The 24,020-nt window shown below is 48.7% G+C and overlaps 1 protein-coding gene across 1 annotated transcript; it reads left to right on the top strand.

Moving 5' to 3' along the window:
• The first annotated feature begins 413 nt into the window (after nt 1-413).
• Nucleotides 414-22,584, top strand: HHEX (hematopoietically expressed homeobox). The gene is made up of 4 exons (XM_032952123.2): nt 414-1,522; nt 14,461-14,639; nt 17,240-17,290; nt 17,972-22,584. Exons 1-4 carry the CDS (start codon nt 1,021-1,023, stop codon nt 18,122-18,124), a joined length of 885 nt encoding a protein of 294 aa, XP_032808014.1. The 5' UTR covers nt 414-1,020; the 3' UTR covers nt 18,125-22,584.
• Nucleotides 22,585-24,020: the final 1,436 nt, after the last annotated feature.

Below are 24,020 nucleotides of genomic sequence, written 5' to 3'. Positions count from 1 at the left end.
CGCTACGAACCCGGGCGCCTCGAGTTCGATCCCTGCTCACGGCCAACATCAGTGACGATTACCTGAACCGGTCCTGAGCCTCCCCTAGGTCGACTCAGCCTCAAATGAGTACCTACTGCGGTGTGTAGTAAACATCGCCACTAGGGAGACAAAGGCGGTCGGGCGTGGTGCTGGCCACCCACCTCCCCGTGTCTCGTTCCGGCCTTCATAGGTGCTTTCCCCAAACAGTCTCTTAAGGATATATAGGGGATCTTTGTTTTTATATGTTGCGGACGACGTTGCAGATTTTACTTTGCCTACTGCCCGGCAACAAACAGCCGTGCGTAGCCGTGGGTTGACAAACAAAAGGGCTGATAAAGATCGCCTTCGTTACAGCGCCGCTATCACATCGCCATTGTATGCGCGGGTCTGGCAGATATGTCTAAGCCGTGTCACGACTCGCCACAATCGCGGGAGAAGTTCATCCCCGGATAGACACTGGCCGGGGGTGGGAGGTGAGGAGCCGAAGGAGGAGCAGGAGGAGAGTCGGGTGGAAGAGGAGGGGGTGGTTGGATTCTGAAGCGAGGCGAAATAAAAAATAAACATCAGCCAATAGAAGAAGGGGCGAGGGAGCAACTCTTCTGGTTGTTGGCTTTCTTTGCGAGGACGGAAGGAAACGCGCGCATTCAACTCCGCCTCTGAGCGGCTGCGCGCGCGCGCGACAGAAGCGCCTCGCGACTTTCGTGGCGCCCCGCGCTCACAACAGCCACTGGCGCACACGGCTCGCTCGCCCGACGACAACACAGCCAACGGGGTGACGAGCTGGAGGAGGAGGAGGAGGAGACGGCGGTGGTGGTGGTGGTGAGTTTCAGAGCCACGCGAGGTGAGGCGAGGAAGGAGAGGGGTGGGGTGGGGGTGGGGGGACGGGGAAGGATTTGACCCTCCGCCGGCTCCCATCCCGTCACCACCCGGGGCATCGCTCGCCCATCGCCAGTCGGGACGACTCCCCCCCCACACACCCCCCCGGGGTTGAGCACGGCCATGCAGTTCCCGCACGCGTCGCCTCCTCCCGCGCCGCTCCGCGTGCCGCTGTACGCGCCGACCCCGGTGCAGGTGGCCCACCCGACACCCTTTTTCATTGAGGACATTCTGAGACGCGACGGCGTGGGCTGCGCTAGCGGCGTCGACGAGCGCGGCAGGAGGCGTCCTCCCCAGCCGCCTCTGCCGCCGCTCCAGACCTCGCCCCCGGGGGCCCCTCCGGCCGCGGCCGCCACCCTGCACCCGTCTCCCAACTCGTCCTTCACGTCCGTGACGCCCGGCTACAGGGGCGCGCCGGTGACCTACGGCGAGATGACCGCCGTGTCGGGCCACCACGCTCACGCGGCCGCCGCTGCTGCTGCGGCCGCCGTGGCCGCCGGGTACCCTTCGCACGGGCAGCCGCTCGCCTACGCGGCCACGCTGGGCTTCCCGGGACACCTGTACCCCTACCCGCGCACGGCGCTCGAGTTCGGGCATCCCCTGCTGGGTCGGCACGACCACCTCGGTGAGTAACACCTCACCCCTTCCTCTCCCGCCCCCCCCCCCTCCTCTCTCCGCCTCTCTCCCCTCCCGTGAGATCGAAATTTCAACTCAACTATATATAGTTTTTTTGGTTCTAAACCATGTAAGGTCCACTGAGCTATATCGATATTTTTCAGAAGCGACCTTGACCACAAATGGTAGCTCAACGAAGTGGCTTATCACGTGGAAATGTCTAGTGGCAGCCAAACAACTCTCAACGCGTGATGTTGAGTCGAAATGCGGAGGGGAAAACCGGAGGACCCGGAGAAAACCCACGCGACCACAGGAAGAACATGCAAACTCCAAACATACAGGCATCGTCAGGGTCGGGGTCAAACCCAGGACCTCCTGCATACCAGACGAGGAAGTTAACATCTGACCATCGTGGCTCCCCGAGAAGAGCGCCTACGTACGAAATCGGAATCAGAATCTCCATGTAGACTGGAGGAGGAATCTGATGAGCTATGAAGCTCTTTCGTCACAGATGCCCAGTATTTTCCATAGACGTCGAGTAAATTAAACCGGGAATGCACGTGTTTAGATGCTGCTGCCACAGCGGTGGTGACACACTGGACTTGCAATCCACACAGAACGCGTGCCGCAGCCCGCGACTAACACATTAGATGCACCGAGCGTGTGAGATGCAGGGGTGTAGTTAGTAGTGGACGACAACCAACCCTATGAGCGGAGGATTTGAGCCTAGCGAGAGAGCACCTCGCATTGGTCACCGCTGCGAGGTGTGGCCAGGCGATGGCAGTGCCGAGTGCTGCTCCTCTTGTTGCTGCTGATGTCCCCTTCGTTTGCGTGGTGGAGGTTTCTCCGTTTGCGTGGAGGTGTTTTCTCCGTTTGCGTGGTGGAGGTTTCTCCGTTTGCGTGGAGGTGTTTTCTCCGTTTGCGTGGAGGTGTTTTCTCCGTTTGCGTGGAGGTGTTTTCTCCGTTTGCGTGGTGGGGGTTTCTCCGTTTGCGTGGAGGGGTTTTCTCCGTTTGCGTGGAGGGGTTTTCTCCGCAATCTTAAGGGGGTTTCGTCCCAACACGAAGCCCCCAGACAGGAATGGTAATTGGCCAATATATCGCCAAAGCGGTAGGGACCCGCCCTTGAAAGCGAGACTTAAGCCTCATGTAGATATTCTTAACTACAGTATCATTTATACATATATACACAGTACTGTATCATTACAACTGGTCCTGGGCCTCCCCTGGATAGTTATACAGAACTGTGTCTATAAGTAAAATATCGCTAAGAATGTATGCATGTATGTAGCATGTATGTATGTATGTAGCATGTATGTAGAACTCCCTCCGCAACTGGTAATCGGAGGTGCGGGGGAAGGACAACGAAACTGAACACATACAAATACGTTTTAAAGATGAGTTTTCAATCTCGATATAAAAGTGCATAGCTCCAGTGGCTTCCTAACATCAGAAGGAAGAGCGTTCCAGACGGCCGCAGAAGCCAGAAGGACAGCGTGGCCGGTTCCTATTGGGATACGCAGAGCGATTTAGCGCGTTCCGTGTCGGAACTCTGTCGCCAAACGGACGCCAATGGTGGAGTCGTCGCGCGCTGCGACTCACGGCGGATTTTGCTTCATTCCAATTAGCGCAGCTGGTGACGGATCTGTGATTGGATGATTTGTCACGTGCAGCTCACTTGTTGATCGATCACATTCCCGCGATTATAAGTGTCACGTTTAATTGAGAAGGGCCATTGCCCGAAGCGTCGCCTATTACTCTATACACTCTCTCCTTTGGCCACTGCGTTATTGACGGATGTGTTTTGGACAGCATCCGTCACGCGCAGCTTATTTTGACCTAAGACGAATTCACTGTGCGCTAAACGCATGCACTCGACCAGATACATAGTATGTGTACTCGCGCGTGTGTGTGTGTCTTATTAGCGGGAGGTAGCGGGGAGCTGTGGTGAAGCGGTTAGCGCGTTGCGCTACGAACCCGTCGACCTGCGTTCGACTCCCGCTTACGGTCACTAACACCAGTGACAAATATCTGAATCGGTCCTGGGCCTCCCCTAAATGGACTCTGCTTCAAATGAGTACCTGGTGCGGTGGGTGTATACACATCGCCACTAGGGAGACAAAGGCAGTCGGGCGTGGTGCTGGCCACCCACCCCCTCGTGTACCGTGCTGGCCTTCATAGGTGCTACTCGCTATACGTGAATGATGTAAAATCTGCCTTTACGCGTGTAGAGATAATATGTCACCTTAAAAACAAGCAGCACAATTTTAATGATCTTGTTTTTTGTATTATAAATACATTATATGAATTTGTTGCGTAATTTTTTGTAAGCGTGGTGGGACCAGATTGGGAACAGATGCAGTGATTTTTAGAGACAGTACTTATTTTAATAAGGCAATTAATTCGGCAATTAAAATATCCTATGTTTTTATTTCATTGGTAGAGCCCATGCAGGTATAACTTGGCATTGACTTTAAAGTCTCAATTCGCTATTACCTGGGTATAATTACATTTGCAATCTAATTGGAATATATTTATCCAATATTGTAAACACGGCCTTACAAAAAACCCTATAAATATTCATCCCGTCGATTGTATCCCGTCAGTGAAACTATTAATGCCGATAATATTCTGCATTACATCTTATTGAGTGACATGACAGCATATTCGCTGTGATGGTGGCGTGGTGGCCCAGTGGTTAGCGGCACTGCGCTATGGGCCCGGTAGATTTGGGATTTTCCGGTCACGGCGAGTGGATGTCTCCAATCACCAAACACTCGATGGTGACCAGCAGAGTGAAGTATGGTCCACAACACCCCCCCCCCCCCCTCTCTCGTGGATCGACGGAACGTCTTGTGGGTCGGCCTTCATTCAACATCGAATCAGTGGATTGAAAAAGGGTTGTTCCTCTTCTTAAAATATTACGGTATAATGTGTTTACAGTTAAGTAATATATATTGGTTTCTCTCCTGACGCTGTTGTCCTTATACTGCGTAGTGTGTCCGCATCACATTGTAACGTGGTGAGACTGAATGGGGTTTAAAGTACGGACGGTAATGCAAGGTGTTCGCATTTCTCTTATTTCCAGTCTGATAATAATATCATAATTATAACAATCGTTCGTAGTGGGATATATTGAGCGCAAATATTCACGACCCGACGTGAGAGCCTTCCAATAGTAGCAAAGACAAAGATCCCCCGTATAGCCTTAACAGACTGTTAGGGCAAGTGCTGTTAGCGAGTGCCTACGAAGGTTGGAACAGTACACAAGGGGATGGATGAGTGGCCAGCACCACGCCCGGCCGCCTTTGTCTCCCCAGTAGCGATGTTTTTATTCATTTGAGACTGAGTCGACCTAGGGGAGGCCCAGTACCGGTTCAGATAATCGTCACTGATGTTGGCCGTGAGCGAGAATCGAACTCTGGTGGCTGAGTTGGTAGCGCAGCGTAGCGCTAACCGCTACACTACCTCTGCAATAGTGGCGACACGGTAGGTACATTTATATCTATATCTAAGATTGTTTTATTGGTGTTAAATAAGCCCGGCTGTTGATAGTGCAAAACATTGAAGTGAATGTGAAAACAGGAATCATATGTTGAATTCAGACAGCGGTTAACCACCACGATTGCCCTATACCTAAATGGCGTGGACGATAAGTTCACGTGAATGCGGAACTCGGCGCGCGCTGGATAGCGAGTATCTAACTCATCTCGGTTGTTTCCACTTCTTGCGTTGAGGCAGCGTATCAAACAATGGGTCAGACTCGCATTCGTGTGCGTTCAGCCAGAATTGAAGGGAAATCTGAGCAAAAGTTACAATCATTCCACGAACGCACACCGGGGTTTACGAAGTTCAAATTGCGTGTTGCTGTTTCTTGGTATTGCTGCTCATTGGTTAGCGCACTGTGCTACGAACCCCGCGGCATCCGCGAGAATTCCCGGCCACAGCTCACTTCAATGGGTTCATGATTCCTGCAACTGTCCACGAATGGGAACCGTCTATCTGTCGCTTCACTAAATCTGCGCTGACCCGAACGGTGAAGTATGGCCAAACATCTCCCGTGACCGACATTCAAAAGTGAATTGGTAAACGGGCTTCAATGTGCATTCATTTCAAGACGACAACTGTGGCAATGTAATTTATATAACGTGTTCCTATACGGTCCACATCACGCACTTACATTTGCCTATTCTATAAATGTGATATGGTTACATTTTTTTTTACATTTCAACACGAGATGCCTCGCATGATTGCCACAACTGAAAAAACATAACATTCTAGTGAAACAGGAACTGGCCAAACCAACTCAGTTATGCCAGCCTCTTTTAAAATATATTGCTGCGACCCACTGTGTGTTGTACTGCTCAATACAGGACAGAGGTCTACGTGTATCAGAAACCTGAATATTTATGTAGACAGGAGGAACCCGATGAGCTATAAAGCTCTTTTCCACGGATGTCCAATTTAGGGGATTTGGCTGCTATAAATGTCCACGTGATATGCCACTTTGTTGAGCTATCATTTGTGGCCTGAAAAAGAGCTACGATATATAGCTCAGTGGGCATTACCTGGTAAAATAGTTGTTAGTTTAGTATGGTCGTGATAGGAGGTAGAAGCGGCAGCAGCAGCAGCAGCTTTGAAATACATTAATCCAGCCGTGGATTGATAATGGCTGACAGTAAAATCATCCTATATGCATTCATTCTTCACATCACCCATTGACATTGATAAGTGAGCTATAGGGTTTTATTGTGTGTAATTCGCGCTAGTGGCGGCTGTAAAGTTTACATCAATTCGTAGCTTTAACACGGGCACGGCACGGGTACGTTGCGTACAATCTGATTTATTTTTCGAGGATGATTCAAATTGCACGCAAGTAATAATAATGGCACTGTGGTCATGTTGCATTCAGGCGGAACGAATGAGAAACGATAGCTCAACTCGCCGCCCTTAATCAAACAAGTGGTGGGAAATTTATCTAATCGATACACCCTTAAAGATACCAATATATCACTTAATTAAATGGGGGGTGTGTACAGCGAATAAATGCAAGACGCTTCTCAATAAACAGTGGGTCATAGACACAGCGGGTATATGTATTTAATATCGCTATACATATGCAATGTAATAATATAAGTTATGTCTATATATATTTTAAAACCCACTCCAGCCATAATGATTGTAACATTACCAATCACAACACTATCCCCACAATCTGTTGCGGGTGGGTGGATGCAGTGGGGGTGTCATACGACCCAACACAATCATTATCGGTACAATCTGGGAGCGAGGGGGGTTGGTGGGTGGGTGGGTGGGTGTCGCAGGACTGGCTGGCATGTCACAACAGACCACGACGATGATGTGTATCCAGCGATAGGGCCGACATTGCACGGCGCAAGCAACCATCCATCCAACAACTAACGGTCGTGCCGGGGCTCGGCTCACCGCTGCTTTCGCAACAACAGCAGCAGCAGCAGAAACCACCAACCATCACCACCATCAGCCCAGTTCACAACCACCCAGCCGTCTCTCTCTCTCTCGCTCCACCCCCAACTTCTTCCTCACCCCCCCTCGCCAACTCCACCACCACCGCTCCAGGCACACACACAACACAATCAGAATACAGGAAGCCTTGAGCTCTCGATAGGAGTAAATCTGCTGGTAATGCTGCTCAAATGTTTTCCGGCACAAGGGACGCGGGGCCGCGTGCGTGCGCGCGCCTGATTAGAGGCGGCGGTTTCCGCAATTCAGCCCAATGAAGGGAAACAATCCACGGCGGATAACCGAGTGGATTCTCTTTTGCGATGTCGATGGTAGCGGCGATGATGATGATGGCCATGATGATGATGATGGTGGTGATGATGGTGGGGGGAGCGGTCGTGTAGCGGTTAGCGCGCTGCGCTACGAACCCGGCGAACTGAGTTCGATTCCCGCACACGGCCACCAACACCAAGTGACGATTATCTGAACCGATCCCGGGTAATCCCCCTAGGTCGGCTCAGCTTCAAATGAGTACCCGGTGCGGTGTGTAAATTCGTCGTCACTGGGGAGACAAAGGCGGCCGGCCGTGGTGTTAGGCCTCGTGTGCCATGACGGCCTGTCATAGGTGCTCGCTAACAGCACTTGCCCCAACAGTCTGTTACAGGTTATACGGGGGACCTTTGTCTTATCTTGAATGGTAATCTCGGCGACAACCACGCGATCTCCTTTGTTTGTTGGTTGATGATGTCCGTTGGCAGTTGTGCAGGGTCACAAATAACAGCCTCAGACTCGACGCGTTTGTCAATAACTCTGAAGGAAATATGGTACCTACTTAAGAGAAGACGTTTCTGGGAAACGTGCCATTACACGATACGATGCCGTTGAGGCAAATAGCCCTCCATCGCAAATGAAGTAAAGCCATTTTGCTTTATGCTTGTATCTGCCATGCAGAAGGGTCATGGCCCGAAACGTCGCGCAATGTATATGTTGGTTCTTCTCAGGGGCAAGTGTTTTTGTAGACGCACGTGTTGAGATGTAGTTAGATGTGCGCGCTGCTCAGCGAGCGCTGTATTTAAATCACCTCTGCCTTCAAGAAAGCACCAATAATAATCGATTAATCGGCGGAGTGCTATGCGTTATTTATATATGTGTAGTCAAGTACAGGCGTTCATTGGGTTGCGAATATGTTTTGTTCATACAATCAAGTTATAAGGAGGGTGCAAAGCCCAACAGCAGGCCTCAAACTGTTAGGCGAACGCAGTTCGTCTTATGAACACAATTTAAATATATAGTTAACAAATTAATACGATAACATGTCATTTATATTTAACGCATTATATTTAACCAAGGCAAAATGTGGATAATATAGTCGAACAATTGTAATGCAAAGTCATATTGATTTTTTTTTAACTATACAGTACTACATTCACGCCAAGTACACACTATACGAGCTTACTGAATGCCTAACTATGATAAGCGAATTTCCAAAAGAGACATCTGACCCCATGGCACTCTTACCTGGTCATAAATACATCTTATTGTGAGTATAGCTGCCATAAAGGACCCCCCGTTAGTAATGCGATAAGGTCCCAAGTGTATACATGTGTTTGTATAGTCGCTGAGAGGCTTCAATGCGCTTTCTCTCCGCTTTAGCGTCACACTCCTCCCAGCAAAAAAACTATACTCGAGAAATGGAAATGTCCACAGTGCAATCATCACAGTTGAATTAAAGTAACAGAGGGAGTGTCTCCCCCGACCCCCCCCCCCCCACTATATTTCACCCTCATTAACTCCTAAGCCTCAATGTTTTGCTGAAAAAGGCGAGTAGGCCGAAACGCTTCAGTGACCGAATCAAAATAATTTCTGTTGCGTAAAATCAACGATTTCACATGTGCATTGATCGTGTTTCCTCATGCCATGTATCGGTCATTGTGGCTACTCGGCCATACTTCACCGCGCTGGTCAGTGCGGGTTGATATATGGGGGGGGGTAAGGCGTGGGAGATGGTGGAGGAGGAAACCGGTCTAACGTTGCGACTCAAGTCACTGATGTCTACCGCGTGATCGATAATCACTGATGTTTACCGTGTGATCGATAATCTAACTCAGCTGCGTTCGTAGAGCAGTGCGCGAACCTTCGCGCAACCCACCACCCCTTCTCTCCCCTCCCCAAATGTAACATCTCTTAATATTGTTGTGGATAGCGAGATGGGAATTGCACGTTGCTACGGTTGGGGACAGGTTTTACTCAGAAGACAACCAACCAACCACGCTAATAACTCAATCATTAGCGTCGCATACATTGGGAAGAGCGGAAACGCACAACATTAAGGGGGGGGACGATACAATATATACGCCGTCTCTCCGCATCAAACAACAAATCCCAAGTATTACGTCTCGCGCATAGCAAATCTGCCGCATCATTTCCGGCAGCATTGATTCAAGGCGAGCAAAAGACAACTTCTGGACCGGATTCGACACCCGAGTGTCTCATCAGCAGCAGCAGCAGAGTCGGCGTCAATGGCCTCCCATCTCGTTCGTTCCTTTCGCACTTCGCGCGCCAAATCCTTTGATAACTTGCTGAATATAATTCGTGATACAATTGTTAACTTTGCTCGATCGCGCGCTACATAGGGGCCGTCCATAAATGACGTCACGCACCTAGGGGGAGAGGGGAGGGGGTCAGACATTTGTGACGATGTGTGACGAGGGGGGGGGGTTTGATAAATGTGACGTCACATCAATATGCGCAACTTTCAATAAATATAAACTCTGCTTAATTAAATAGACTTTTTAGTAAATGTTTTCACCTACAACATCAGAGTGCAGCGCCACATTAAATACGCACTACAATGACTAATATTTTAAAGCGATTTGAAGCATGTTTTATATATTTTTGGGGGGGGGGGGGGCAGAGCTTTGTGACGTCATATTTTAGGGGAGGTCTGACTTAAAAAATCGTCCAAAATCGCGTGACGTCATTTATGGACGGCCCCATAGTTTGCCTGGATTGAATCTGTTACAAAGTTCATGTACTGTAATGGGAGCGGTTGAATAGATCAATACTGTGGTCAAATTCGACCTTTTTCTGTGGGCGACTGCTTGCATTGTGAACGACCAAAAGCTATACGAAAGTAAGCTACACGTTTTTATTTTATTTTACCAGATACGGCCCACTGAGCTATGTAAAAGCATCGCAGGGCGATGCAACGAATCGATCAGTTCGCGATTCGACTAATCGTCGCGATTACATCCAACGATCGATTGTTATTCACCATTGCGGCGAATGATGCGGTCACGAGCGGCTGATAAGGATCGCTTGGAAAACTCTACAACTTTTTTGCAGCTTCTTGGTTCTTTCGGTAAAGTCACGTAGAATGGAAACAAAAGTAATAAAAATAAAACATACCGAAAGAACCAAGAAGAACCAAGAAGATGAATCCCTGCAGTCGAGAAAGCTTTAAATCGAAATTTAACTTTTTCCAGTACAAGCAACATCGTGACCCTAAGAACCGATATTGATCGACTCGTCATGACAGCCGTCACGAATCCTGGACATCTGTAGACAAATAGCTTCAGAAACTCACCGGATTCCTCCAGTGGGGGGGGGGGGGGGGTGATGGTGGGGGGAATGGTGGGTGGGGGGGATGGTGGTGGTGGTGGGGGGAGAAGTCTATGAAGCTCTGGTTGGGGGGTACTGATCCATGGATCATCACCACCGCGATTGCGTGGCGAATTTATCCGTGGCCCTGGCGAGAGCTGGAAACTCGCCCTCGGTTCGCTTTGCTGCACCCACCTACGACGCGACCGCTTCCCCTTCTCCACCCACCCACCCACTCACTCCACCAGCCGGTGTCTAATAAATAACGAGCCTAGCCGGCGTGCGTGCGTGTTTGTTTATTTGTGGAGGGAGGCTCGTCCGGCGGTACATGCGTCACCCCCATCCCATTGCCGCGTATGCGAGCGGGAGCTATTTTATTCGCAGCAGGAAACTCCTGGGCCGTATCGTGAGTAAGTCGTAGATCAGCCTAAGTCGGTCACGACATCAGGCAACAGCAGCAACAGCAGCAACAGCGGCGGCGGTAATCCGCGGCGTTTGCAGGAACTGTGGTGGAACCCGATACGATTATGACCCGGACAAAACATTACAAAGGAGGTGGTGGTTGATGGTGGTGGTGGTGGAGGACTGCGATATATCTCAAAGAAAACAGTCGTCCGCTCAGAGGATAAAAGCAGAGGAGGAAGCACCTGCAGGGAAAGCGGAAGCCGCGCGCCTGCAATTGCACTGGGATGGGGGGTTACAGAAACAAAGCTGTCGCTCGGCAGAGCTGTCGTGTTCTCTCTGCTGCTTTTGTATTTCTCGAAACGTACAGTGACCACCAAAGGTGCTGATGCAGAGAGCGTGCGTCCCCACACCCACCCCCACCCCCCCCCGCTGAAGGTCGCAATTTTAGATTGAGAGCGTGGTGTTGTTCATTTGTTGAGCTTCATTCGTCTCACGTTGAACTGTTTTCGCGCCGTACGAGGGCCAACCGTTGCCAATCGGAGGCACGGGGGACGACAACTGAACACGCACAAAACATATTTGTTGCGCTTTGAAGATGGGCCATTACCTGAAACGTCGCCTATTATATATTTTACCGTTAAGGCCACAGTCTTGTTGGTGATCGTGTTGAGTTTTTTTTTTTTCATTTGTGTTATGTGTTTATGTATATTGTATGTACCGTATCGTATGGTGCTCAGTTTGGAATATTGCATGGTGCATTCCGTAGATGGTTTCCCGATGGGTACATTGTTTTTATTATAAATCACGTTGAAATAATGCACGGGTCTCTTATGAAACCGCAGCTATGTGTTTTCGTATCGCGATTGTTAACAGCAACATAATGTACTGTAGATGTGAAAGTTAAAAGTTACACATTTTTATTTGGTCGTGAAATGGTCTACTTAAAACATAATGCATGAAGCGCGTTATGTGTGTATATGAACTTCTTTCGCACCGTACGTAGCCAACCGTGCTAATCGGTGGTGCGGGGGAAGGACAACAAACATAGGCACAAAAAGCAGTTTTAAAGAAGTAACTTTAGAAAAGTCCACATCTCCAGTGGCGTCCTGACATCGGAAGGAAGAGCGTTCCAGAGGGCCGCAGAAGCTCATCTGAATCATTGCCCTGCAACGAGAGTAACAACAACAACAACAACTTTAATGGTCGATGTCAATCCACTACAGTGCTGTTACAGGGTAACATACATACCCACCCTTCACCGTATTATTCGTGGGGGGTTGACGGATGGGTGGGGGGGGGGAGGGCCTTGGTGTTTGGACCATACTTCACCACGCTGGTCAGTGCCGGTTGGTGAAAGAACGTGTTGGGGGCCCAGGTCCGGTTAGAGATCTCACCTCTGACCGCTGGTGCTCTATATGATCCCTGGCTAGGAAAGCAACTAGCAGCTTGTGATACCGGTTTCATAGCAAGGCGCACTAAATAACAACCACTGATGACTCCCGCTTCACCCACGAGAACTACCACGGGCAGAGATACAAACAGATTATATAAGTCTCGCATCTCTTTTGAAAATCCACAGGGCCGGGTCAAAGCCTCCCACGAGTTATCGGCATAGCTTTTGACCACTCTTGCCCACAATTCACAGCAAACGCAGCCGGCTCTGCTACGTGCCAAAGACAAAGATCTCCCCGTTGTAGCCTTAACAGACTGCTAGGGCGAGTGCTGTTAGCGAGCGCCTATGAAGGCCGGCACGGCACACGAGGTGGTGGGTGGCCAGCACCACGCCCGGCCGCCTTTGTCTCCCCAGGACCGGTTCAACTAATGGTCACTGATGTTGGCCGTGAACTCGGGTCGCCGGGTTCGTAGCGCAGCGCGCTAACCGCGACACGACCGCTCCCTCTACGTACCATATACAGGATGCTTCAAAGAAATGTTAACACTTCGGGGAATTTGCAACAATACCGCAAAAAATGTGCCTCCGGGCTCTGGAGATCATCTGGAGAAGATTCCAGGCACGTGTTGACTTTGATGACGAACAAGTGGAGACTGACTTTTTTTTATCTATTAACGTTACATTTGTAATCACGTTACAGTGTTGTTATGGCAATGATGGCGAATAAGTGAAGACTTTTTGAAGCTATTAACATACATTTGTTGTCATTTCACAGTGTATTATCCGTTCTTTTTCCATTAAAAACGATAGTCCCGTACAAGTTTAACACGTAGGCTTTCGCGACCAATATCATCCATAATAGAGATGTTTCGGTTAGATCGCGTAAATATGTGTCAACATTATTTTGAATCACCCTGTACCCCGCCGTCTCGCATTCGCATGCATTGCTGCGGCTCTTGAAATAGTGCTGAGTTGTTTCCCGAATTGGAACTAAATTGGCTCTTCTCGTTATTTTGGTTAACCGACCCCACGTATACATACTACACATGTGTGGTGCTTAATATATTTGCCGTGTTAATATATCGGTGTGCTCACTTTCATGAATGCAGTATAATAAGCACTCTGATCGGCAATTAATTACGTTTAATAATTCATAAACTGTGCTATGCGTGAACAACTTTATTAAGACTCGCCTATTAAGGCACACTCAGAGGTAGTGTGAGCACACACCCATTACAAAGACCCTCCGTGTAGCCTTCACAGACATTTGGGGCAATTGTTGTTAGCGAACACCTATTAAGGCCGGCACGGCACACGAGGGGGTGGGTGCATTACAAAGACAAAGATCCCCCGTATAGCCCCAACAAGCTGTTGGGGCAAGTGCTGATAGCGAGCACCTATGAAGGCCGGCACTCCCGTTCATACGCACACACACACACGTGTACACAATACATACATGCACATACCTATCTATATAGTATCCCTCTATAGCCTTTATTAGGCTGTTGGGGCAAGTGCAGTTAGCGAGCGCCTATTAAGACCGACACGGCACACGAGGGGGTGGGTGGATAGTAACCGCACCCAAGTGGCGATGTTTACACACAGCACCAGGTACACTCATTTTCAGCTGAGTCGACCTAGGGGAGGCCCAGGACCGGTCCAGACAGACGTCGCCGGTGTTACAAGGTTGTGAGCGGAATCCGAACCACTCGACTTCCGCACATCGCACGCACTATACACCGCACACGTGCAAAGCCAAAGATCCCCCGTATAGCCTTAACAGACTGTCAGGGCAAGTGCTGTCAGAGAGCACCTATGAAGGCCGGCACGGCACGCGAGGGAGTGCGTGACCAACACCACGCCCGGCCGCCTTTGTCTCCCCAGTGGCGATGTTTACGCACCGCACCAGGGACTGATTTGAGGCTAAGTCGACCTAGGGGAGGCCCAGGACCGGTTCAAATAATCGTCACCGGTGTTGGCCGTGATCGGGAATCGAACCCGGGTCGCCAGGTCCGTAGCGCAGCGTAGCGCTAAACCGCTGCGGAGTCTCTAACACCCGCGTGGCGTTGCAGGCAAACCGCTGCTGTGGGCCCCCTTCCTGCCGCGGCCCGCACACAAGCGCAAGGGCGGCCAGGTGCGCTTCAGCAGCGAGCAGACCGTGGAGCTGGAGCGCAAGTTCGAGCGGCAGAAATACCTCTCCCCCGGCGAGCGCAAGGGCCTGGCCAAGCTGCTGCAGCTCAGCGAGCGACAGGTGAGAGGCGGGAAGGGGCGAGAGGTGGAGAGGAGAAGCGGCGGTGGCTCTTGGAATCCGCGGGTTGCCGATGTCGTTACTCGTCGCCACGTTTGGAACAGGACGCAGCGTGCGTGGCGTTTCCACGAATTGATTCGCGGACGTCCCAACGTTTAGACGCCTCGTGCGAGACCCCCAAACGTCGCACGCCCCCCCCTCCCTCCCTCCCGGCGTTGACTTTCCTCCTCGAAGACACTGCCATCGACCGTAACGGGACGTCAACATGCACCCCCAAACTATGGAGCCACATGGTGAAATCCATAGAGACACGTGGATATACTTGGAGAACCATAGAGAGAGAGAGAGAACCAATGGGGATGCATTAAAGACAAGCTACACAGTGCGATTGTGGCCATGAAACCCAAACTTACAGTAAACTCACTGTAGTCTGCGCTCCTACAACAGAGGAGGAGCAGCCAAACTGTGCCAACTCTCTCCTGAAGCCCTCTCGTCATCGCTAGCGGACATCAACATTGCCATTCAGCTCCTGAACCATGTTGCTTCCATCGTACGCAAGGACAGAGTGGAATGTGTACGCGTATATTTATATCTGTCCCACTTAAGGCCACGCAGCGTTATCGTTGGAGAATGTGTTTGATTTGGTTTTGTTGTTGTTGTTGTTTGTGTTACGTGTGCGGAGCGGTAGTGTAGCGTTTAGCGCGCTGCACTACGAAGCCGGCGACGCGAGTTCGATTCCCGCTCGTGGCCAACACCAGTGACAATTATCTGAACCGGCCCTGGGCCTCCCCTAGGTCAAATGAGTACCTGGTGTAGCGATGTGTAAACATCACCACTTGGGAGACTAATGGGACCGGGCGTGGTGCTGGCCAGCCCACCCCCTCGTGTGCCGTGCCCGCCTTCATAGGTGCTCGCTAACAACACTTTCCCCAACATTCTGTTCAGGCTACACGGGGGGGTCTTTGTCTTTTGTGCACCACTGCCAACGCAGCAGCGGCATCAATTGCCAAATAATGTATTTGATGTGGACGTGGATCAGACTGGGTTAGGGGGAAGCCTGCTGCTGCTGCTGCACTGGAGGTTGTTGTGGGTTATCACTGCACGCAGTTTTTATGATTTGCCGCCGAGGGCTTCGGCGCGTGGCCCACCCTTTTTATTTTCTCACGGGAAACAAGAAGTTAACAATGCCTCTTTGAGTGAGTGTCGGTTCTAGCGGCTCCTCGAATTCTTTTTGGTATTTAATAGCGAGAAAGGATGCTTGCGCGAGTTTGTCAACAAGCCGACTCTTCGCATTAGGGTGATCCTTACCCGTGCGTGAAAATTCCATGCCGCATGTTCAGCGGTGCCTTGTGGCAATCCAGTGCTGCGTGACGGTCTCCCCATGCCGTGCGGGTCGTTACGAGCACACGACACCACGCTGGTCAGCACGCGGGTTGGGGAAGGCCGGAGGAGGGCGTAGACGTGATATCATAGGAGTGCGGTGAAGTGTACGGTAAACTACTGTCGGTGCTGGATACTGCTGCGGTGCAATCTGCTGACTTGCCACGTCGCCTTTCGCAACCTGTCATGCGCAGTGGATCGCCCATCCCAACACTTTGGAGGCTCCAACCTGCTCAGCTACTGAGATCTTGACGAGGTCACTGGTGCATTCTGGGTGATTTGGTCATATTGAATGCACGCACAGTCCAATTACAAAGGAATACGAGGGATTGCATTTGAAGACGTTGCACTCAAGCTTCAGACTTCTTTCACTCGTAATCCACTGCCACGGGTCGCGTACGTGTGGCATCTCTCATATTTGAAGAGGAAACAGTGCAGTGGGTGAGCGGTGACGCAGCAGCTTGTGTGCTCGCGCTGCGAATACGGTGACCGGAGTTATTTTCACGGCAAACGGCAAACAAACAAAAAAAAACGGCGGTCGACATCTTAAGCGGTTCCGACCCTCTTCCTTCTCCGTCCTTCACCAGCACGCACTGATCAGCGTGGTGAAGTATGGTCAAAATAACCGCATGACCGAAAGGCGTGGGGGAGTCTTCATTCAGTGGAGGATCGATCGGGGGGGGGGGGGGGGGGGTGAGTTGTTTACCAATCATCAGGCAAGTGCAGCACGTAAAAAATACATTTGTATTCGAAAAAATATCGGTAAACACTGAAAAAGATGTATCGTGCAAGAGCATGCAAATATTGAGTTGTATGTACAGTTAAAAACGAAAGGTCTCCCGTATAGCCTTAACAGACTTTTGGGTCAAGTGCTGTTCGCAAGCACCTATGAAGGCAGGAATGGTGGCATACGATGGTATAGGTGACCATAACCATGCCCAGTCGCCTTTATCTTCCTAATGGCGATGATTAGACACCACACCAGATACTTATTTGAGGCTGAGTCGATCTAGGGGAGGCCCAGGAACGGTTCTGATATCCTTCACTGGTGTTGGCCATGAGCCGGAATCGAACTCATTTTCGCCGGGTTCGTAGCACGGCGCGCCAGCCGCTCCGCCGCCGCTTTATATACGGTACACGCATAGCTACAGTACACACGTGCACAAGTGTCCGCTCACGGAAGGCGTGTGCGCGCGTGTGTGTGTGCGTGCGAACGAATGCAGGTGAAGACCTGGTTTCAAAACAGGAGGGCGAAGTGGAGGAGACTCAAGCAGGTGAGAGCCTTGGCCACTCGGCTCTTTACGAGCAGCCTCCTCCTACGTTTGCTCTGCTCTTTTTCTTTTACTGGAACACATTTAGGCGGCAGTAAAACAAACGGATTGTGGGCGGGGGCGAATGAAATGAATAATAAAATAGTACACGTAACACATTTTACAAGTCGGCGTCGATGCTTCTTAAAATGGCTTATATGGACCGTATAACGTCGTACGTGTGTACGCACGGGCCCTACGCCGTGTAAGGTCATGCGGAGGTTGGCCATACTTCCCCCATGCTGGTCAGTGTGGATTGATGAAGAGGGGGTAGGAGTCAGATATCACCCCAGGCCCTTTTGATATTAGCTGTGGCTAATAACCACACCTGTTCAATATAATTGCGTGCTCAATCTTAACTGAGTATACTTTGGTCGTGCACACACTAAACATGTGCTTTATATAAACAAGTGCTCTCTTTCGGCAAGTGCTCCCTCTAACCACGTGCTTAATCAAGCCATGCGCTGCTCACTCTAACCACGTGGTCACTAACCACGTGCTCTGAACCCTAACCACGTGCTTAATAAAGCCACGTGCTCACTCTGAACAAATGCCCACTCCACGTGCTCAATCAAGCCACGTGCTCGCCCGAACAATGTGCTGACGTGCTCGCAATGAACACGCCATCAATCTCGTCTTCACCAGGAACTACCGTCAGACGGCAAAGTTGAGTCTGGAGAATCCGGAGCCAGAGCCGATCCCTGCGGACCCCCCTCGGACTGCAGTCGCTCCGACAGCCCCCCCACCGTCTCCTCTGACGATAGCGACGAAGATGTGGACGTGGATGAACCCAACTAAGGACTGCCTCCACTCACCGCCCTTCCCATCACACCCCCCCTCCACAACCCAATTGTCATTTGGCTCCCGCCACCAACACCAGCAATCACCCTGCACCCCTGAGCTAAACCATGGACTCACGTTGGAAGGTATAATGAATGGCATTGTATTGTTGGAGCCACTGTGTTGTACCACTGGCCCGGCAGCGGACCAATGACGGCATCTCGTGCACATACGAAACCTCGTACGCTTATTGGAACGAAGAGATACAACCAAGAGGTGAAACGCAACACGTGCTGGGAATTTCTAGGAACACGTCAATTGGAATGTGGCAGAAGCAAATATTGTGCAGAGCTACGGAGATCGGGGGGCTCCTCAAGATTCCTCGCGACCCAAATACCAGTTTCCTCCGTTCATATGCAGAGCGGTACAAGCTGCTCACGCCTCGTTATTGCTGAACATCAACGCCATGCGCGGTAGAAATAACAACAAACTCAACACGTTCGTCAATAACTCCGTGGCCTGACAAGGAAGCGTGTATAATGGGTGACGTTTCGGGCAATGGCCCTTCTTCATGTGCTACGCATATATTTCCATTTTAAGGCCACGCTGGCATGGACAAATGTGTTGAGTTTTATTTGTATTATTTGCGCTTGTGCACCATTGCCGACGCAGTATCTGCCGTGTACAGCAAATAGTTGTTATTTTTTTTATAACGCTTGAGCATTATTGAGCATGCACGATGTTTGCTGCTGTAACCCACCTAACGTGTTCGTGGGAGAGTCCCTACGCGTGTAAAGTGCGGACAGTGTTAAAGTAATCTCTCCTTTTTGCTTTTGTGTCTGCATCTCTTTCGCACAAAATCGATGGGACGAGAGGATGAACCCGGTTCGATTGGGGCAATCACGTGTGCTCCTCTAGAGCGTTTTTGTCGTGCTGTTTCATTCAATATTCCATAGCATTAAGCACCAACTTTATATGTATGGGGTTGATTTAATTGTTGTTTATTATTATAATTATTATTTTTTGTCGTTGGCCTGTACATTGCGTTGTACATTTACACGGTCAATGGATGCAGCATTTTCGTTTCATCTCACACATTCATATCACTTTCAGGTTCCGCTGAGTGTCTAATATTGCCCATCATGATTATAAAGTGGTATTCGCCTCTTCAAGCCTTTTACATTAAATGTAAAATGCACAGCCCTTTCGTTAATCCACTGCTAGATGAGAGCCTCTGTGGGCCCTGAGGGTTATTGACCCACATATGGGCCTCCCTGAGGTCAACTCGGCCTTAAACGAGTACCGTGTGTAAACAGTACTCGTGCAGTGTGTAAACTTGAGCACTGGAGAGACAAAGGCGGAAGAGCATGGTATAGGCCACCAGCCCCTTCTTGCTGCGTGCCAGCACTTGCCCCAACAGTCTGTTCAGGCTATACAGGGGATCATTATCCGTGACAACATATCACCACGTTTGTACGTGCGGGTTGGAGAAGGTGGGTGGGCATAGACACAAGATATAGTGCAGTACAACAATGTGCCTCTCCACAATGTCGCGTCGCCTATAGCACCTGCTTATGCATAGGCGGTCACCCATCAAAGCAATGTCCAGGCTCAAACCTGCTTAGCTTCCGAGATCAGGTACATTCCGTGTGACTTGTTCTTAAGCCTCTCGATTATTACACATACAGGGTGGCCCAATGGGCAGGACACATAGGGTGATTTAATTTATTTTAACACAGGCATCCAAACATTTGACTTGCGTATTATTTAAGTTAATATTTTATCTTTTATCATTATTCATATCGATTTTTCTTCTCCGTACTGTTGGGTCAACTCAAATTCGTTGTTTACAAAAACTCGACTAAGAACCTGGAGTGAATTGAGACGAAACATAATTGATGAATGTTGAAAGATTACACGCCTGTAATCTTTAGGGGGCGGGGGGAAGTCCTAAGTTCACTTCCCGACGAGAATTGTATTCATCGTGCATTAATGTGAATGGAAGTCTTTAGAACCCCGTGTAATTTGTTGAAATAATTACTATAACAACCCTATTCGTGTCCTGACTTTTGGACCACCATGGAGAACACTTCACAGAGACAAATAAAAACGTGTACATGGACTCCTCTACTTATGAACGAGTTAGGTTCCAGAGGTCTGTTCGAAAGTCGATTTGTTCGTTAGTCCAACTTTACTCCTGTCGATTCCAAACATGTTGTACGCCATGTACACTAAACACGGGGAATGGCTTTTCGTTGCATAATCTCCTGTAGATGTAGATGCCCCTGGCTCTTCATGTTCTACAGATGTAGATGCCACTGGTTCTTCACGTTCTGTAGATGTAGATGCCACTGGTTCTTCACCTTCTGCAGATGTAGATGCCACTGGTTCTTCACGTTCTGTAGATGTAGATGCCACTGGTTCTTCACGTTCTACAGATGTAGATGCCACTGGTTCTTCACGTTCTGTAGATATAGATGCCACTGGTTCTTCACGTTCTGCAGATGTAGATGCCACCACCGCCATCTATTGCGCGGCGGTTGAACTTACGACTCTCGGTCCGAACAGGCAACTGGACATACAGACAGATTTGTTCGTATCTCTGAAATTTCGTAATTCGAATGTTTGTAAGTAGAAGAGTCCCTGTACTGTCTAGGCGACTGTGGGACGTCTCCAACGTTTTGACACAATTCTCGAATGTTCAGGCGATGTGTAATTTTCAGGTAGTGTTGATGGATGTTCAGGCAGCCTGTATGGGCTGTTACTGAATAGCTTGAATGTTTATGGGTTTTTGTGTATGAACTGTGTGATAAATTGACCAGACGGAGAATTGTTGTGCAACATTTTCTCCAATCGAAGACACCGGTGGTATAAAACTATGAGCTATGAATGGGTTTCCGTTTTATGATAAAATCAGTTTTTTTGGTTTTAAATGTGTACAGTTTGTGTTGTGTATATGTACATTCGTAATTAAACTAACACAGTACAGTACGAAATGTTGTACTGTAACGATGATGAGATATAATTTACCCTATGGTGCAGAACTTGAGCAATCATCTGGTTTGGGGCGTGGGTATAGCAAATGGCTGTGAGTTTCAACGCATGACGAATATGAGCCGACACTGAAGACCTTGAGGTTTTATTTCCAAACGTGGATATTTTAAAACAGTTAAAACCACGTGCGTTATTGATATCATCGGGCACTTTACACCCACCCGTTCGCTATCACCGCAACTCCATAACATGTAGATGTTCTGACCTTTGTTCACGTGTGCAAGCTACGTAGGTATACTTGGCAGATGTATAGTGCCCGTTTGCAGGCGAGGTGCTGGCTGAGTAAGCCTTTGTGTCGTACAGGGCCAGCTGCTGCTGGAGGGTGCCCCTTTCAAATGTGTTGAGACGTGAGATGTAAAGCGCTCCTGATCCACTGCGAGAGGATGGCTATATCAAAACCAAATCAGTATCATTTTACATATTTACATACACACATGCACACGTGTAAGCATTTACACATAATTTATATGAGAGATACCCCAAAACTAATACCTCTTATTTGTTATATAATTCTTTATTGAATTTATCCCAAGTTGTATATAATGATTAATGGAATTGTCAAACATTTGTCAGATGGCGTGAGGCCTTCTGCAATTCGACAAAAGGTCTAAGGACACTGTGCGCTTAATATTTTTTTAAAGGAACTTTAGTACCTAGTGAGTCTGAACACACGAGGGACAACAAGCACGGATTGGATCGACTGCTTATATGCCCCATCGACCGTTAACAGCCCAGATCTGGCACCTACACTTTGTCACAATCTCCGTGTTCCTTGAAAGACTAAAGATGAATTGGGACAGTTTCTTGCGTGTGTGTGATGACGCTGCTGTCTCTCCAGGACGCTGATGACAAATGGCTACACGGTGCTGATGATCTGGTATCAATTCCCACGTACGCATTAAGGGTTTTTGACGAGGATAGATGATTTGGCGATGCTGAGTTGGCAGCTGCACCAATTAAGACACAAATGCAACACACCGTGTTATTGCGCAATGTGTTGTTTTATTTCCAGATAAGGAATAGATAGATAAGAGTGTTTGGCCAAATATTCATGACATTCTCGCGAACGAAAATGGGAAACTTTGTATCGTGTATGATGTTGAACTTCTTTCGCGCCGTACGTAGCCAACCGTGCTAATCAGAGAGCTTAATACATAGCGGTGGATCAAGTGAATAGCAGGTATTCATTTTCAGGACATCTGTTGTGTACGCTCACACACAGATAGATATGCACCCAGTGTTAGATCCATAATGTGCGCCTTATCATCTGGCAGCCACCGGTATAAATCGTAATTACACAATATTGTGTCGTCATGTACTGTACATACGTAGTGGTTAAATTAAATGCTGTGATGAATGTGTGGTGGTGTACAAAACGTGCTTTTTGTTATTTACGAAATAAAATTGTGTTTTTTTCCCACGTATTTTTTGTATAATTTTAATTTCGCATAAGTCAACACACGCAACAAACACGTAAATATACAGTAAAAGGTCATATATATGTATACTATATGTGTATATGAAAACACGCAGGTTTTCCCGAGCAATATTATAACCTCGAGTTTTTTTGTTTTAGTGTGGGTTAGATCGTGGAGGTATAATGTCAACCAATTCCATTGCCATATTTGTACATGACGTAAACACTTTTATTTGATTTGCCCTGTCGGCTCGTGAAGTGGTAGCCATTTGAAAGGTTACTTTTCACCCCCACGACATATCCCCAAAACAAACTTAAACACGAATAAAAAAGGTTTTATTTTACCACGAAAATAAAACCTTTGTCCATTTTCCTGCATGCCTTAAGGCCAATCCTTAACGTTTAGATCATCACGATCCATGGGGTAGATAGCCTGCTACGTATATATATACATACGGAAATATATCTCTCTCTAAAATAACACGTGTGTTAATTAACGTAATAATGTAGTCGATACACGTGTCCATAATGTGGAGATGCGGTGGTGTAGCGGACAGCAAAGCTGCATCACGGCGACGCAAGTTCGTTTCTTGCCCACGGCTAACATCAGTGGCGCGTGAAATCCAAACCTATCGGTCCTGCGGCGTCTCCCACACACGAAGCAAACCCGCACTGCCCAGCGTGGTGAAATATGGGTGAACAACTGCCCCCTCTCCACGATCGACACGTTCGTTGTTCCGTAATGAAGTTTTTTTTTCTTCCGGTTAGATCGCATACATATAAGTGTGGCGTTAAACTAACATTCGTGGGTAAAATATGACAATTTTTTCACCTGATATATTTTTTCACCTGATGACGATTGCTTGTGTTGCGATCGAAACGTCGTGATAATTGTATTATTTTTTTCTGTCTACGTGGCTTTACCGAAAGACCCAACGAATATGAATTCCTGCAGTCACGATAGCTTTAAGTATAGTGTCTAGTAGTGTATAGTGCAGTGCATAGTCGTGTATAGTGTAGTAGTGTATAGTGATGTCGTGCTGGAGTCTGTCGCTAGGGAAAGGGAGGTCCGGACCGCCACGACTCAACTGCTGCCGCCGCCATCCTCACCAGGACCAGCGGATTAAGAAACGAAGGAACGAACCACGCATCAACTATAATACGAATATTTAAGCATTGCTCTGTTACGGAATATATTAATCCATGAGCGTATTAGGATACAAAAATGCTGCACAAGAGGCAATTCGAGATTTTCCATCACAAAAGACCATCCAGATGAAATACAAATGATAGTTTTGTATGTAGGCTCTAGTTCCATACACAGAATTACAGAAGGCACCCGTAGTTGACTGTTAAACATGTCCCACGTCCATTGTTTAGCCAAATCGTCGCATTATATATTTTAAAAAAAACACACAGATGTGGTTGCAATTGATTAATTGA

The sequence above is a fragment of the Petromyzon marinus genome, chromosome 11 (assembly GCF_048934315.1).
Source record: "Petromyzon marinus isolate PM22_M1 ecotype Great Lakes invasive population chromosome 11, UKy_Petmar_22M1.pri1.0, whole genome shotgun sequence".
In the NCBI taxonomy this organism is placed as follows: domain Eukaryota; kingdom Metazoa; phylum Chordata; class Hyperoartia; order Petromyzontiformes; family Petromyzontidae; genus Petromyzon; species Petromyzon marinus.
This window is presented reverse-complemented; position numbering and strand designations above follow the sequence as displayed.